The sequence below is a fragment of the Theropithecus gelada genome, chromosome 1, assembly GCF_003255815.1.
Source record: "Theropithecus gelada isolate Dixy chromosome 1, Tgel_1.0, whole genome shotgun sequence".
In the NCBI taxonomy this organism is placed as follows: domain Eukaryota; kingdom Metazoa; phylum Chordata; class Mammalia; order Primates; family Cercopithecidae; genus Theropithecus; species Theropithecus gelada.
In genome coordinates, this window is record NC_037668.1 from 125,535,178 (window position 1) to 125,549,279 (window position 14,102).

The 14,102-nt window shown below is 36.3% G+C and overlaps 1 protein-coding gene across 1 annotated transcript in view; it reads right to left on the reverse strand.

Moving 5' to 3' along the window:
- The window catches only part of DPYD (dihydropyrimidine dehydrogenase), an 849,957-nt gene that overhangs the window by 231,703 nt on the left and 604,152 nt on the right, over nucleotides 1-14,102 (reverse strand). Inside the window, exon 17 of the mRNA XM_025405641.1 lies at nucleotides 181-301. Within this exon, the coding sequence (XP_025261426.1) occupies nucleotides 181-301 (121 nt within the window). The remainder of the gene's footprint in view (nucleotides 1-180; nucleotides 302-14,102) is intronic.

Genomic DNA, 14,102 nt, shown 5'->3' on the forward strand with positions numbered 1-14,102 from the left:
TGGTACCATTCCTTCTGAAACTATTCCAATCAATAGAAAAAGAGGGAATCCTCCCTAACTCATTTTATGAGGCCAACATCATCCTGATACCAAAGCCTGGCAGAGATACAACAAAAAAAGAGAATTTTAGGCGAGTGAATATTTATAATAGTGGGCAACTGATTCAAGTCAAGTTCTTACCTTCCTTTGCAGCTCTTGCGATGCTCACAATATCAGTGACATTTGGGGTCAGCTTGGCAAAAAAAGGAATCTGAACAGCTTGCCTAACCCAGCGGCAGATGTTACGCACCAGCTCTGGATCCTGTTCAAATAGGTCGGTTAAATATAGAACATAATTAAAGAATTGTGATCAAAATGTGTACTGGAACAACAGCAAAGCTGGAGATGTGCAAGATAAATCCAACTTGACAATGAGCTACATGATATATTTCTCAAATTCCTCCTCAGTATTACACCTAGACTCATTAGGGAACTAAGGTTAACACACTTCAAGTGAACTGCAAAATCATCACATAAAGGTTAAATTCCTCAAGAGAGCCTTTAGAAAATAAAATTTCAAAGAACAAAATGGAAGACAGTGTTTCCCGCTTTCAGTTAAATATTATCAGGAATGAAACACAAACTTTTGATAGTAAATACAGGAAACATTACAAAATTTCTAGTGATCTCATTGGTTTAAGCAAAATAAAAAAATATTTAAACTGCCGACTCTCAAGTGAATGATATTAAATCTAAAGCTTGTTGCTTTCATTATTAGACTTAGTCTTGATGTGTATTCAAAATAAAATCTATCTATGACTTCATCATCAATCTACATGTGATATGTAGCATTTGCAAATATGGAATCATTCAGCCTTGTATTATAAAGAGCTGATCAGTGACTTTAATTTACTTTTGTAAATGTTATCAAGATCTGTGCAGCATTTTTCAGCACTCACGTACTTGAAAGAATTGATCAAAATGACAAAAATGAAATAAAATATCAAACGCTTATTTTAAAAAGCAAGACATAGACATTTCCCTGTGCCTATTTTCTGTGATTTTCCAGGCCTTTATTTTCTCATGGGGCAAGTATCATTTAGAGGGCAAACACCTATCCTTTCCATTGAATAACTGAGCTACAGTACAGTAATGTTCTTTGATTTCAACACATACAATAGTCCTTTTTTTCATTACTTTTAGTGCGAAATTTATTCTGACAGGTACTGATAATGTGCTTTGATAAATTACCTTAAAGTATGCAATAGCAATTCATTATTGAACTGGGTAATATTATCTTAGCAAGTTAAAATGTTTTTGAATAAAAGAAAAACCCAGACAAATACAGTCATATATTTAAACTATGAAATAGTAGGCAAGCATATCATTTGTAATTAATATTTTTATATGTAAGAAAGTTGCTCTTTGCATTTTAACCTTTCGAATTCCTTTAAGATGAGATTTGTAATGCTGTAACCTTTAGAGAGAACCTTTTCACTTAGGTTTAATGTGTCTTGATCCATCATCCTGTATTACTCAAAAAGTTATGCATTTTTGTGCTAAGATACTGCAATGAGGTAATTTCTGTTGATTGTTATCGTCTCTATTAAGCAAAACTTAATACTTTTAAAAAGAAGTCTTTGACTTGGCTTGTTCTCTTTTTAGAACAGTAATTTCTTCATTAAACATAAATATTAAAAAAGTACTGTATGGAATGCTCTACAGGGCATACTATGCATTATGAATAGTAAAATGTGGAGACTTAGCTATACAAATTCTAACTCATGAAAATGGAGATCTGCCCCTGCCCATGCAATGCTCATGAAATATTTATAACCACTGCATTGGTATTATGAAGGCAGTTGCATCTTTGTGACTTTCATTTCTAAGTTATGAATTTCCACGGGACTTAGCCTAGAAATGACAGTAACTCTAGATGATATGAATTGCATGTCCTTTGTGGAAGCTCTCTTTAAGGTAGAATTTGACAATAATTTAAAGATCACTTGAATGGCATAATACATGGAATGCATCCTGGTAAGAATTACTGAAACAAATTTGAAATATTATTTAGTTCCAATAGAGTAAACACTAATAATCTGACATAGGCTTCTAAGTGGCTTTCAATACTATTGACCCCCATGCCATAATAATTTACTTTGAACATTTGTCAGACTTTTTTTCTGATTTTCACTAGGTGACTGCTTTAAATGACTGCCTTTTACCCCATTGTTTAACAATTTGGAATTTGTTCAAAGTTTTTCAAATTCTTAGAAATATATGGGGTTTTTGGTTAGCAATGTGTACTTGAATCATCTGTCTCTATTTTGAGATAGCATAATTTGACCCTCCCATAGTTCCATGAGTAAAGTTGATGGTGTTCACATATATTTTTCTCATCTTCATACTTAGCCAAGCCAGCTGCTGACTAATCATCATAGTCAAGTGTAAGTACAGTTTGATTACCTGAAAATTTTAAAAACAACTTCTAACCAAAATTATCATAAAAATTAATGACTGTTCTGTAAATTGCAATGTTTTGACAGGTATAATAGAGAATATTCTAATACAACCAGAAAGGTGGTGAGGTCAATAACATCATGAAATGAATCTATATGCTTTGGGGAATTAAAGAATAGACTGTAACTATTTACATTTTCCTGGTTTCTTCACAATTTTGATATGAATGTTCAAAATCTAAAAGCAATTAATAGTGTTTCCACATCTTGACCTTCTCATTTTCTAGTGATAGCATCAGATGGCTTTGCCTTTTGTAACAAGACAGTTTTTAGAATCTTATTGAAATAAATAAGTTTTAGACAGTTTCCAATTCTTCTCCAAATCTTCAGGATCAGAAATATACAAAAGTACTCCTATCTCTCAGAGAAGTTGAGAGTTTACCATTACCAACACATACAAAAAGAAGTAGCAGAAGGAGAAGGAGAAGAAAAAATTATTGACTGCTCCATTTCTGCGCACTAAAAAATATCTGTTGCGTCAATGAATGAGGAATGAGTGAAAACTTGGCATTTGGCATATTTTCAGATTATTTACTTATATACCCATCAAAATATAAACCATGTCTAGATTTAAGAAAAACCCAGATATATTTTATGATAATGTCTAAAAGCATGAAATGTAGGAAGACTATTTTACAAATCAGTTGTTAATTCTGTGAAAAAGTGATAATTAAACAAAATAGAATAGCTTAACAAATTTTTAAAAATGTCTAATACACAAAAACGTCTACCTAGATCACAAAGGCTTTATTGGTGCTTTCTAAAGGCATTAATAATGCTTCTCCCTGAACATGATTTGCAATTTCTGTCACAGTAGTTGCTTGTGTCTCTCTCTCTCTTTGTGTGTGTGTGTGTGTGTGTGCATGTTCTTCAACACCTGTTAACTCTTTTGTTATTCAGTGTGATCCCCAAAGAAAGCTCTGAAGCAACAAAATGATTTCCTGTGATGGAGGTGCATGGCATTATAAGCAGAAAGACACTTGAAGCCCCTAAGAGAATGAGCAGCAGATCTAGGGAGTAAATGGTGGTCTTGAGGATACTACGTAAAGTGAAGGTACCAGACCAGACTTGTGAAGTGCTGAAAAGAGTTTTGATAAAAGCAAGCTAGAGGCAAATTTGGCCTATTTGAAAATTTTGATGAGGTACATCCCAGTGTCTGCCTGCAACTAATCTTATCAGGAATAGATTCCTATGAAAATCAAACAACGGTGACAATACAACTAGAAAATGTAATGCTGAGGAATGCAGATTACTTGCTGCAGTAATGTCCATTATGCAGAACTGGTTGTTTTTAAAGCTTTATTTCTAATCTGGGCCACAAGATAAGAATTTTTAATTCTAGTAACTACTCTGTATTTAGTAACACATTAAGGGAGTTCTATAAATGACCCATCCTGCTGCTTTTGAGACCCTGAAGATGACCCCTTCATTGTAGAGCAGGTATTTCCACCAATTACTTAGGGCATCAAACCTCACTGGTTTCACGTCCTCTGCAAAGGAAGAAGCACTACAGAATGAGACTGAGAATTTCCTGATAAGCTAAATTACAAGTGAAATTTTGACTTGAAGAAACATTTCTCTCCCATTTACCTAGTAATTTTCACTCTACAATTCTTTTCAAAATGGCTTTCTTAGAAGGTGGTATTTCAATGAATCCACTGAAAAATTTTACCAGTTATAAAATGTTTTTCACTAAGCAACTCTTAAGTCTTAATTCATATGACATGCCAAGAGGTGGCTAGAATTTTCATTACATCCATGTTTCTGATGGAAAGAACTGGGGCCCAGAAGATCAATCTCAGTACCAATTTCACCTTCTTAATTTTCTTTCCCATTATCATGTCCTAAACCATCATCTTCTTTAGCAAAATTGCTCCCTAAAGTGAAATTCAGCCATCAATTGTAAACTAGAATTATAAAAGGCTTCTACTTCACTTATTCCTGTAAGACTAGAAGTAGCTGCAAAATAATGAGCAAAAGTGATGTATTATCCATCTGTGTCATTAAAACAGGACAGGCAGTCAACTATTCCAGGTACAATTATAATAGTGGTGAATGCAAAGATTATGTGTTGAAATGGATTTGTTTTTACTAACTTTTTTTTTTTTTAGCATGTGTCCTTCTTGCATCTGTTTTCCTGACTTAAGTATTCTAATAGTGGTCCAACCACTTTGGAAATTAGTTGTGCAGTTTCTGAAAAAGGTAAACATGGACTTACTAATCAACCCAGAAATTGAACTCTTAATTATATATACAAGTGAGATGAAAACATACTTCTATATTAAAACTTGCACATGAATACTCATAGAAACTTTTTCAAAATAGGTCTAAATTTGACATAACACCAATATTCATCAATATGTGAGTGAATAAACAAAATTGTTGCATATCCACACAATGAAATATGATTCAGCAAAAAAAGAAACTAATGAATCATGCCACAACCTGGAATAAAACAAAATGATGTTGAGTTACAGAAGTATACATTATATGCATATATTTACTGAAATTCTATAAGAGGAAAAACTGTGAGTATGGAAAGCAGAGCAGTGGTTGTTGAGACTGAGAATTAGGCATGGAGGAGGAATTAAGTGGAAACAAGTGTAACAAAATTGTTGAGGGTAATGGAAATGCTCCATTTTCTTTAAAGGAAAACTATTGATATATTTGAAGATATTAAAATTAAAATGTTAATATATTTAAAAACATTGTGAAAAGACAAGGCACAAAGTGAGACAAGAATCTGCAGCACAACTCATAAAGGAGTACTATCCAAAATATATAAAGAACCACCTGCAAATTAACGAGAAAAATGGGCAAAACTTTAATATACTTCATTCAACATAACATACTTCATTGGATTTCATTCAAGATGAAATCCAAATGGCCAAAAAATACATGAAATGTGATCAGCCTCATGAACATCTTTCATATTTTTTTCATATAAGGACAATGCTCATTTAAACCACAATGTGATGCCATTATATATCTACCAGATTGGGGGGTTGGGGGAAAGTCAATACACCCTGGGGAGAATGTAAATCAGTACAAGAATCTTTGGGAAACAGTTTGGCATGATCTAGGTTCCACTCTTATGTGTATGTCCTTTTAAAGATGCAAACTCCAGAATACATGTTCAATATATCCATAATAGCACTGTTTTAAATAGCCCCAAAGTGGAAAAAATTCAAATTGTCCATCAAGAGTAAAATGAAAAATAAATGGTAATACATTCATACAATGGAATAAACACACTAAAGCTACATACAATGATAAGGATGAATCTCATAATGCTTAGCAGAAGAAACCAGTCTCAAAAGTATACAATATAATTTGATTCACATAAACTCCTTAAACAGAAAGTAAATATGGTCTTTAGAGACATATACACAGGGAATAAAACTACGAAGAAAAGCAAAGCAAAGAGTAGGGACGGTGTTACAGTGGACAGAGAGGGTTGTGTTAGGGAGGGACATATAGGGAGCTTTTGAGGTGCTGGAGATGTTCTATTTCTTGGCCCAGTGGTCATATGGTGTGCATATTATGATTTGTTAAAAAATATATATGTATGTGTGTAGGTATCTGTTTTACATGCACACATATATATTTCATGTACGTTGTCTATATTCCACAATAAGAAAATATACAGATGACCAGCAAATATGAGAAGACATTCAATCTCGCTAGTAATTAGAAAAATAAAAGAACAAACATGATTACCTATTGTGATTTGCTGAAAATGTAGACTGATAATATCCCTCTTTGCTGAGGTTGCAAAGAAACAGGCGTTCTCACAGGCTCTCAATAGGAAAGTAAATTAATAATTCCTTTTTGAAGAACAATGTGGCAATATGTATAAAAATGTAAAGCTCATCTTGTAAGTTTTAAATTCCAATTCCAAATATCTATCCTAATGAAATTCACACGCATGTAAGATATGTGTACAAAGATGTCTGCCATTCACTACAGCATTGTTTGCAGTAGTGAAAAAAAGAATAAATGTCAATAAGGGAAGATTTGTGAAAAGTATTATAATCCATACAATGAAATACTATACAGCCATTAAAAATAAATCTTCATAAACTGACATGGAAAGATATCCAAAACACATTAAGTGAACAAAAGCAAGATACAGAATAACACATACATAGTATAATCCTGTTTTAAAAATATAAATATGTGCATATATTTATATAGAGGTATGAAAAACAGACTACACATTTATGCTGTAACCTGTTAGCAGTGATTACCTCTGAAATGTTCCGTATTTTGAATGTGGTATAATCGGGTATAGACATTTGCCAAATCACATCAAACTCTACACTTAAGTGTGTTCACGCAAATGCAAGTAAATTATTTCTAATATAGATACATTTCATCTATTATTCTAAAAATAATTCTAAAGGCATTCAAATATAAATAGAAAAAGTGGCATTGTAGGTAATGTGGGTTCTACCCTTTTGGCAAATCTTTATTGACCATGAGCCACACTACAATTTTTCCATGCTGAATACTAAGATGGATGAAACTAGAGTCTGCAAGGAAATGCAAACCAGGCACACAATAAAATGGACATTTGATATTTGATGTCACAAAAGACATCCTGAAAGTGTTCTATCATTTCGGATTATTTCAGAGCGTGTAGTACAGAACCTGACACATAGTAGCCATTCAACAATATTGTTGAATTGATAGAGCCTACATCACACAAATTGACACTGACTTTCTTATTTCTATGTACTTGGAGGAAAACTGAGAGTATAGTATACTGGGTCCAGGATAACCTAATAGACCACTGTTTTAGTTACTGTATTGGATAATACAGATTTAGAGATGTGTAAAATGCTATTCCTGTTTTTTAAAAACATAAACCAAAATACTTTATAATCTAGGGGAGACAAATGTATACAACAAACACATAATGTGATTATAAAATGTTGTAAGTGTATATGCCTGGAATGTGTACATGTGTACACGTGTGTGTGTGTTTGGCTACTTCTTTGTGCCTTAAGTAGAAGATGACATAGACCTGCTTGTGTGTCCTCTCCTCCCCAGGCACATAGCCTTCTCCATTCTGTTTCTCATTTCAAGCTTTTTATTTCTTTCTCTCTACCTGGAATGCCCTTCATTTTTTGTCCCTTGAATAACAGCCCTCAAAGCAGCCCTCCATGACAAATCTTTCCATCCCACTTCAGCACAGGATGGCTTAGTAAGTGACTGCCTCTTTAGTGCTCCTTTAATATTTCTTTATTACTGCATTTATCACAGTGTTTTATAGTCATCTTCTCTGTTTAATAATCAGTTTCTTTCTACTAGACTATTTAAAGTCTTTTAGGGGATGTATTTTACTCTTTTATCCTAGCAAAAAGTCTGGTACATGGAAGACAATAAACACCATGTTGAATAAATTCTGGCTGGGCGCAGTGGCTCACGCCTGTAATCCCAGCACTTTGGGAGGCTGAGGTGGGTGGATCACGAGGTCAAGAGATCGAGACCATCCTGGCCAACATAGTGAAACCCTGTCTTTATTAAAAATATAAAAATTAGCTGGGTGTTGTGGTGGGTACCTGTAGTCCCATCTACTCGGGAGGCTGACGTGGGAGAATTGCTTGAACCCGGGAGGTGGAGCTTGCAGTGAGCTGAGATCATGCCATTGCACTCCAGCCAGGGTGACAGAGTGAGACGCCATCTCAAAAAAAAAAAAAAAAAAAAAAAAAAAGAGTTTCTAATTGCATACCAGCTTTCCATCATGAACCACAAAACATTTGCATCTCCTCTTCCATGGAGCCAAAATAAGCTGGAGATACAGGATATTAGTAGCTGTTACTTCAGGAGCCAACTGAGTTTGAAAACAGTCTTTTGATGCTCTCTATCAGTGAGCTAAAATACTTCGAGAGAACTGTCCCCTACTGTGGCCTGGGAGTCCACGAGAACCCACCTAAGGGCCGGGATGACCATTATCCTTTCTGTCTGAAGTTTTAATATATTGAGGGCTTTTCCTGAGTTTGTACCTCTGACCCTGACCCTGCCTCAACTCCCAGTCTTCAGTCCCTGGGACCTCGAGGGGAAGGGAGAGGCTGTCCATATTTTTATCAGCTAAAGGGAACTACATTCCTGTTTTGTTCCTTTAAATATGATTTCTGGTGAATATAACTTAATGATGTTTGTTTTCTTCCTTTCAGACAAAATTTCCCTAGTGTACCATTCCTCTGACATTCTTAGTGTCAATGCTCCCCATTTCACTTAGTCTCTAAAGCATTTTTTTTTTTTTTTTTTTTTTTACAAATGGACAAGAATTGCCATACACTACTCACTGTTTAGTTAATTCCTGACTGCCAGCATTCTTTCAGGCACCATTTTAATTCTCTGTGAGGACTCTCAGATTCTCCCCAGCAGCTCACTTCTTTACTCTCAAATGGCAGTGTTAATTGTAGAGATCAGCCCTGAAAGCTGTTCAAATTTCAAATCTCCTCTGCCACAATTTGTCCCTACAGAATCAGATTCAGATTTCATAGAATTATCTTGCTTCTGCTGGCTAATCCCAATAGGAAATCCACTGCCTCACCTGGCCATGGTAACGGAGTTTGAGAGGTACCTGCCCAAATAAACAGATCAATGAACACCTTCTGCCCACAGTTTTATGTGCTATTCTGGACACTGAGCCTCTCAGGGGCACTGTAGCACTATTGCTATCTTATTATGTAAATACCTTGTCTCTATTCCAGGAATCCCATATTGCATCAAAGAAATGGAAGCAGGGCTCAGACCCTGCATGGCAGAGGGTCTACCCTCTACACAACTTTCTGAAATGTTGAGGAGTCACATAACCTTTCACCAGAACTGGTGAGTAGATATGCTAGGGTAATTAATTTCTGAAAAGGTCTTAGAAAAATACATGCAGAAGCAGGCAACTGCAACAGCCACAGACATGAACCACTCAGATCTACCTTCAGGAACAGACTCTGGCCCAGCTGCAAGAGTGTGGTGAGATGACTGCCTCTAACTGCTTCCTCCTTTAGGTATGCCTCACTTCTAAACTGGGGTCATGCTCCTTTCAGGGAGACCCCAGTGAATGACAGCAAAACTGTAGTACAAGGGTCTAGCTATTTCTGGTGAATGTGGGACTCCTCTAATAGGCACTCTTTGTCCTGAAGCTCCCTACTGGGCTGCCAAAGATTTTTCCTGTGTCTGTATCAGGGTCCGATGGCTCCCCTTTTCCAATTCTGCTTCCTCTTTTTTCCTTTCACAAGCATTTCTCTCCAATAAACCTTTTGCCCTCCTAATTCCCTCTCTGTGTCTGATTCCTGGAGGACTCAACTGACACGACAGTTCTCTACTTGAATGAAGAATTCTCCCTGTAAAAGGATTAGGCTATATTCTAGGAAAGTCAAAGAAGAAAAAAAACTTGCCCAAGTGACCTCAGGATATCTCACTGAGAGGAATTCAGAAAGCTATGCTGAATTTCTCAAGTTTCTTCTGAATTCTAGTTCTACCTTTGGCTTGACAGAACAAGGTCTCTTAGAATGTCCTGAATACAGTTGAGCCTTCCTGGTGACCTACCCAGCAATAGCCAATATATGCTCAGGGGAAAGAAAACGCCCAATCCCAGGAAGCAGGGCTATTTTTCTTCTAGAAAAAGACTGCTTTTAGGGACATGGTAGGAGACAGTGATTGAGTGACCTCTGCCAAAAGACAACTCAGAGACATCCCTAAAGAGTTTGGACACCTACTTGCTATGTTGATTCAGAACTTGCTCAAAGTCATTATTGTGATGTGGCACTCGGCTACTGTGCAGAAGCCCATGGATAAAGGAGATGATGATACCTTTGTGTCCGCAAGACAAAATTATCCATCAAGGGAGGATGGCCAGAGACATCAGTGTATATACTAATCCTCATTCCAATTCTTTGCCTCTTACAGATACAATCAATGACAAACCTCTTAAAAACATCATTGAGAGGCTGGGCACATTGGCTCATGCCTGTAATCCCAGCACTTTGGAAGACTGAGGAAGGTGGATCACTTGAGGCCAGGCGTTCAAGACTACCCTGGCTCACATGGCGAATCCTTGTCTCTACTAAAAGTACAGAAAAGAAAAAAAAAAGAAAAAATCCAGGCGTGGTAGCACATACCTGTAATCCCTCCTCCCAGGAGGCTGAGGAATGAGAATCCTTTAAACCCAGGAGGTGGAGGCTGCAGTGAGCCGAGATTGCATCACTGCACTCCAGCCTGGGCAACAGAGCAAGACTCTGTCTCAAAAAATAGAATAGAATAGAATAGAATAAAATAAAATGAAATAAGATAAAATTTCATTGAGAGGTCAGATGAAACTTCTTCCAGGTGTGTTGAGCCTTCAGTGCCCTCTGTTCTGAACTGTACTCCATTCTAATGTCTGATTTAGCTTTCATAATCCATTCTGCTTGTTTGAAGTCTAGTTCTCCCTTCCCACTATCTGTACTCTACATTTCTAGACTTTATCCATTGTTCACTTCTTTCTGGACTGGATCCCTCTGAGCCTCCGTGTCTGCCTGAATTGACCTGAAGTTGCCCACCTTGCTCCCATACTTGATCCATGACTTGTCTGTCACTTAGGGGCAGCCATTCCTTTTGGCTTTTTAATGTTTTTCTTTACCTATGGTGTATATTTCCAGGTCTATTTCCCTTGTCTTAGCTTTTATCATGTTTTATTCTAAAACCAAGATTGACACAGGCTCCATAGGCTTATCTTCATAGGTAAACAAAAAACTCTTCGAGAGCCATACATTGGCCATATTTCGCAGTAATTAGGACACCTTCAAATTCTCGACATTAAAGCATTTCAGAATAGTTTATTCTTTTGTTGAATCCTTTATACTGAGTAAAAAAGGAGCTTGAACTTTCCTTATGTGTGGGATATTATTTATCTTTAAATTCAAATGCTAGTTTTATCTACCATACAAAAAGGGTGTTATCCATAGTTTGCTTATTAATGAGGGTATGCAGCATAATTTGGAAGGTCTTAATACATGGAGAAACAGGTCATGCACATATTTTCCTGATACCACCAGTAGGTGTTCAAAATTGTGGACCAGCTGAGCCAAAATGAACCCCAGCAGGTATCCTAATCATTGCTTAGAACACACTAAAAAGACCTCAGTGGGTTATGAAATACAGGCAGCTGCTTGCCCTACTATGTATGGATTCATTTTGGATAAGGGCAAGTGTGTATTTAAGTGTATAATAAGGAGTTTTCATTCTTTGCAGACTTCAAGCAGCTTGGCATTTGTTTTCTTAATGCAAAGCATTAGTGTAAACAGTATAACAATTGATATTTTATACATCTGTTGGTCTATTCAGTTAGCTTATGTATTTCAGTGCTAGACTTATAAAACAACCACAAGCACAAAACCTCAGTATTTTTATAATCCCACGTTGAAGTGAATGATTAACCAACACAGGGAGGAAGCTAGCGTGAGGCAGCATTCTGCCCTGGAGCACCCACCATGCTGATACATTTAGGATGAAGAGAGTCTAGGGAAGTCATGCTTCTGTCCTGGGAATGTTATGAAATCCAAGCAAGAAAGAATTACTATTGAGGCAATTTTAAATAACCTAGCAGAGAAAAACTGCAATCCCTTGGCAATGAATGGTTCCGACTAAGGAGAACTCATCCATAACAAGTTGGTATAGTTCTTTAAAGAATTTCTTCCCACTGCTGCTGTAGGAGCTAGAAACAAATATCTAGGCCATTTTGTTTGTTTTTGCTAGCTCTGTGGACTGATATCCCTTTTCGAGCTAAATACTCAAAACTAAATACTAAAGGAAAGAATACTACTAAGGAAATACCAAAGTGGGTGACTTCGGTAGAAGTCTTCGGTGAAAATGTGGGATAGAGAAGGCTTTAAACATGACCTTTTATAAGTGTGGTATTCACAAATTCAAAATGAAATTCATGGATACTGGATTTTGTCTAAAATCTTCAGCAATCTTGAACCTAAAATTCCTTATCAATGTATTTATTACACTCATGTGGTGGATTATAAGCATACATATCATAAGGGGTGCTTGTGTGTAAAAAGAGAGTTCTCTATTTTAATCTTTCAGGTGTCAAGGAAAGGAAACATGGCGAGGCTACCCCATTTTGGGGAGTTTATTACAACTATACCTGGAAAAATAAAAAAGTAAGTGAAATGTTTTACGTAAAGGAAGAGCTAGGCCTCTGAGGATTGGGACACCAACACTCATTTTGTAAGATGCGTAGCAGCTCTAAAGAGCAGCTCTTGTTTTCTTGTTGTTCCTTTAGGAATGGGTGTCTATTGTTTTAAGGATTAAAAACTTTGCAATATGAATATATCTGCTCTTATTTCTCAGCATCTCTTATTCCATTTCTACTTCTATTCACGTTCTCCATTTTCCTATATTACCTTTTTGGCTCTCCAATTCAATTTTTTTGAAAATTGAATTGAATTTGGTTTTCCAATTCAATTTTTTCACTGTTTTATATATATATATGTATACACACACATATATATACACATACATGTATATACACATACATATACATCTATATATACACACATATGTATATATAATCTATATATACACACGTGTGTGTGTGTGTGTGTGTGTGTATATTTAAAAACAAATCCACAGAAAAGAAGACTCAGTACAAATAGTGTTCTTTATATTTCGGCTATTTGACATTTCACTTCCTTTCCTATTTGTAGGAAATTTAAACCATATGAAGCATTGGTAGGACACAAGAACTATCTGCATTTTGCAAGCGTTTGAAAAGAGGGTCTTACTCTTTCTACTCTCTTGCAACCAAAAAAACCAGTACATGATCTAGGCCTAGCCAACTGAAGATCTAGCCCAAAGTTTTAACCTCACAATCAGAAAAGTGGTTAAAGTGTATTTGTGGTAGTGTGTAGTGCAGCATCTCCTGACAGTATCCAATGATGGCAGTAGTGGTGGATATCAACCCTGGTAGAGGCTGTATTAGCCGATCAACTCTTGGTGTCCATTCTCTGGCCCTTTTTTGTTTTTTTGCCCATTTTCTTTTTTTTTTTTAATTTTTAATTTTTTATTATTATTATACTTTAAGTTCTAGGGTACATGTGCATAATGTGCAGGTTTGTTACATATGTATACTTGTGCCATGTTGCTGTGCTGCACCCATCAACTCGTCAGCACCCATCAACTCGTCATTTACATCAGGTATAACTCCCAATGCAATCCCTCCCCCCTCTCCCCTCCCCTCTCCCCATGATAGGCCCCAGTGTGTGATGTTCCCCTTCCCAAGTCCAAGTGATCTCATTGTTCAGTTCCCACCTATGAGTGAGAACATGCGGTGTTTGGTTTTCTGTTCTTGTGATAGTTTGCTAAGAATGATGGTTTCCAGCTGCATCCATGTCCCTACAAAGGACACAAACTCATCCTTTTTTATGGCTGCATAGTATTCCATGGTGTATATGTGCCACATCTTCTTAATCCAGTCTGTCACTGATGGACATTTGGGTTGATTCCAAGTCTTTGCTATTGTGAATAGTGCCGCAATAAACATATGTGTGCATGCGTCTTTATAGCAGCATGATTTATAATCCTTTGGGTATACACCCAGTAATG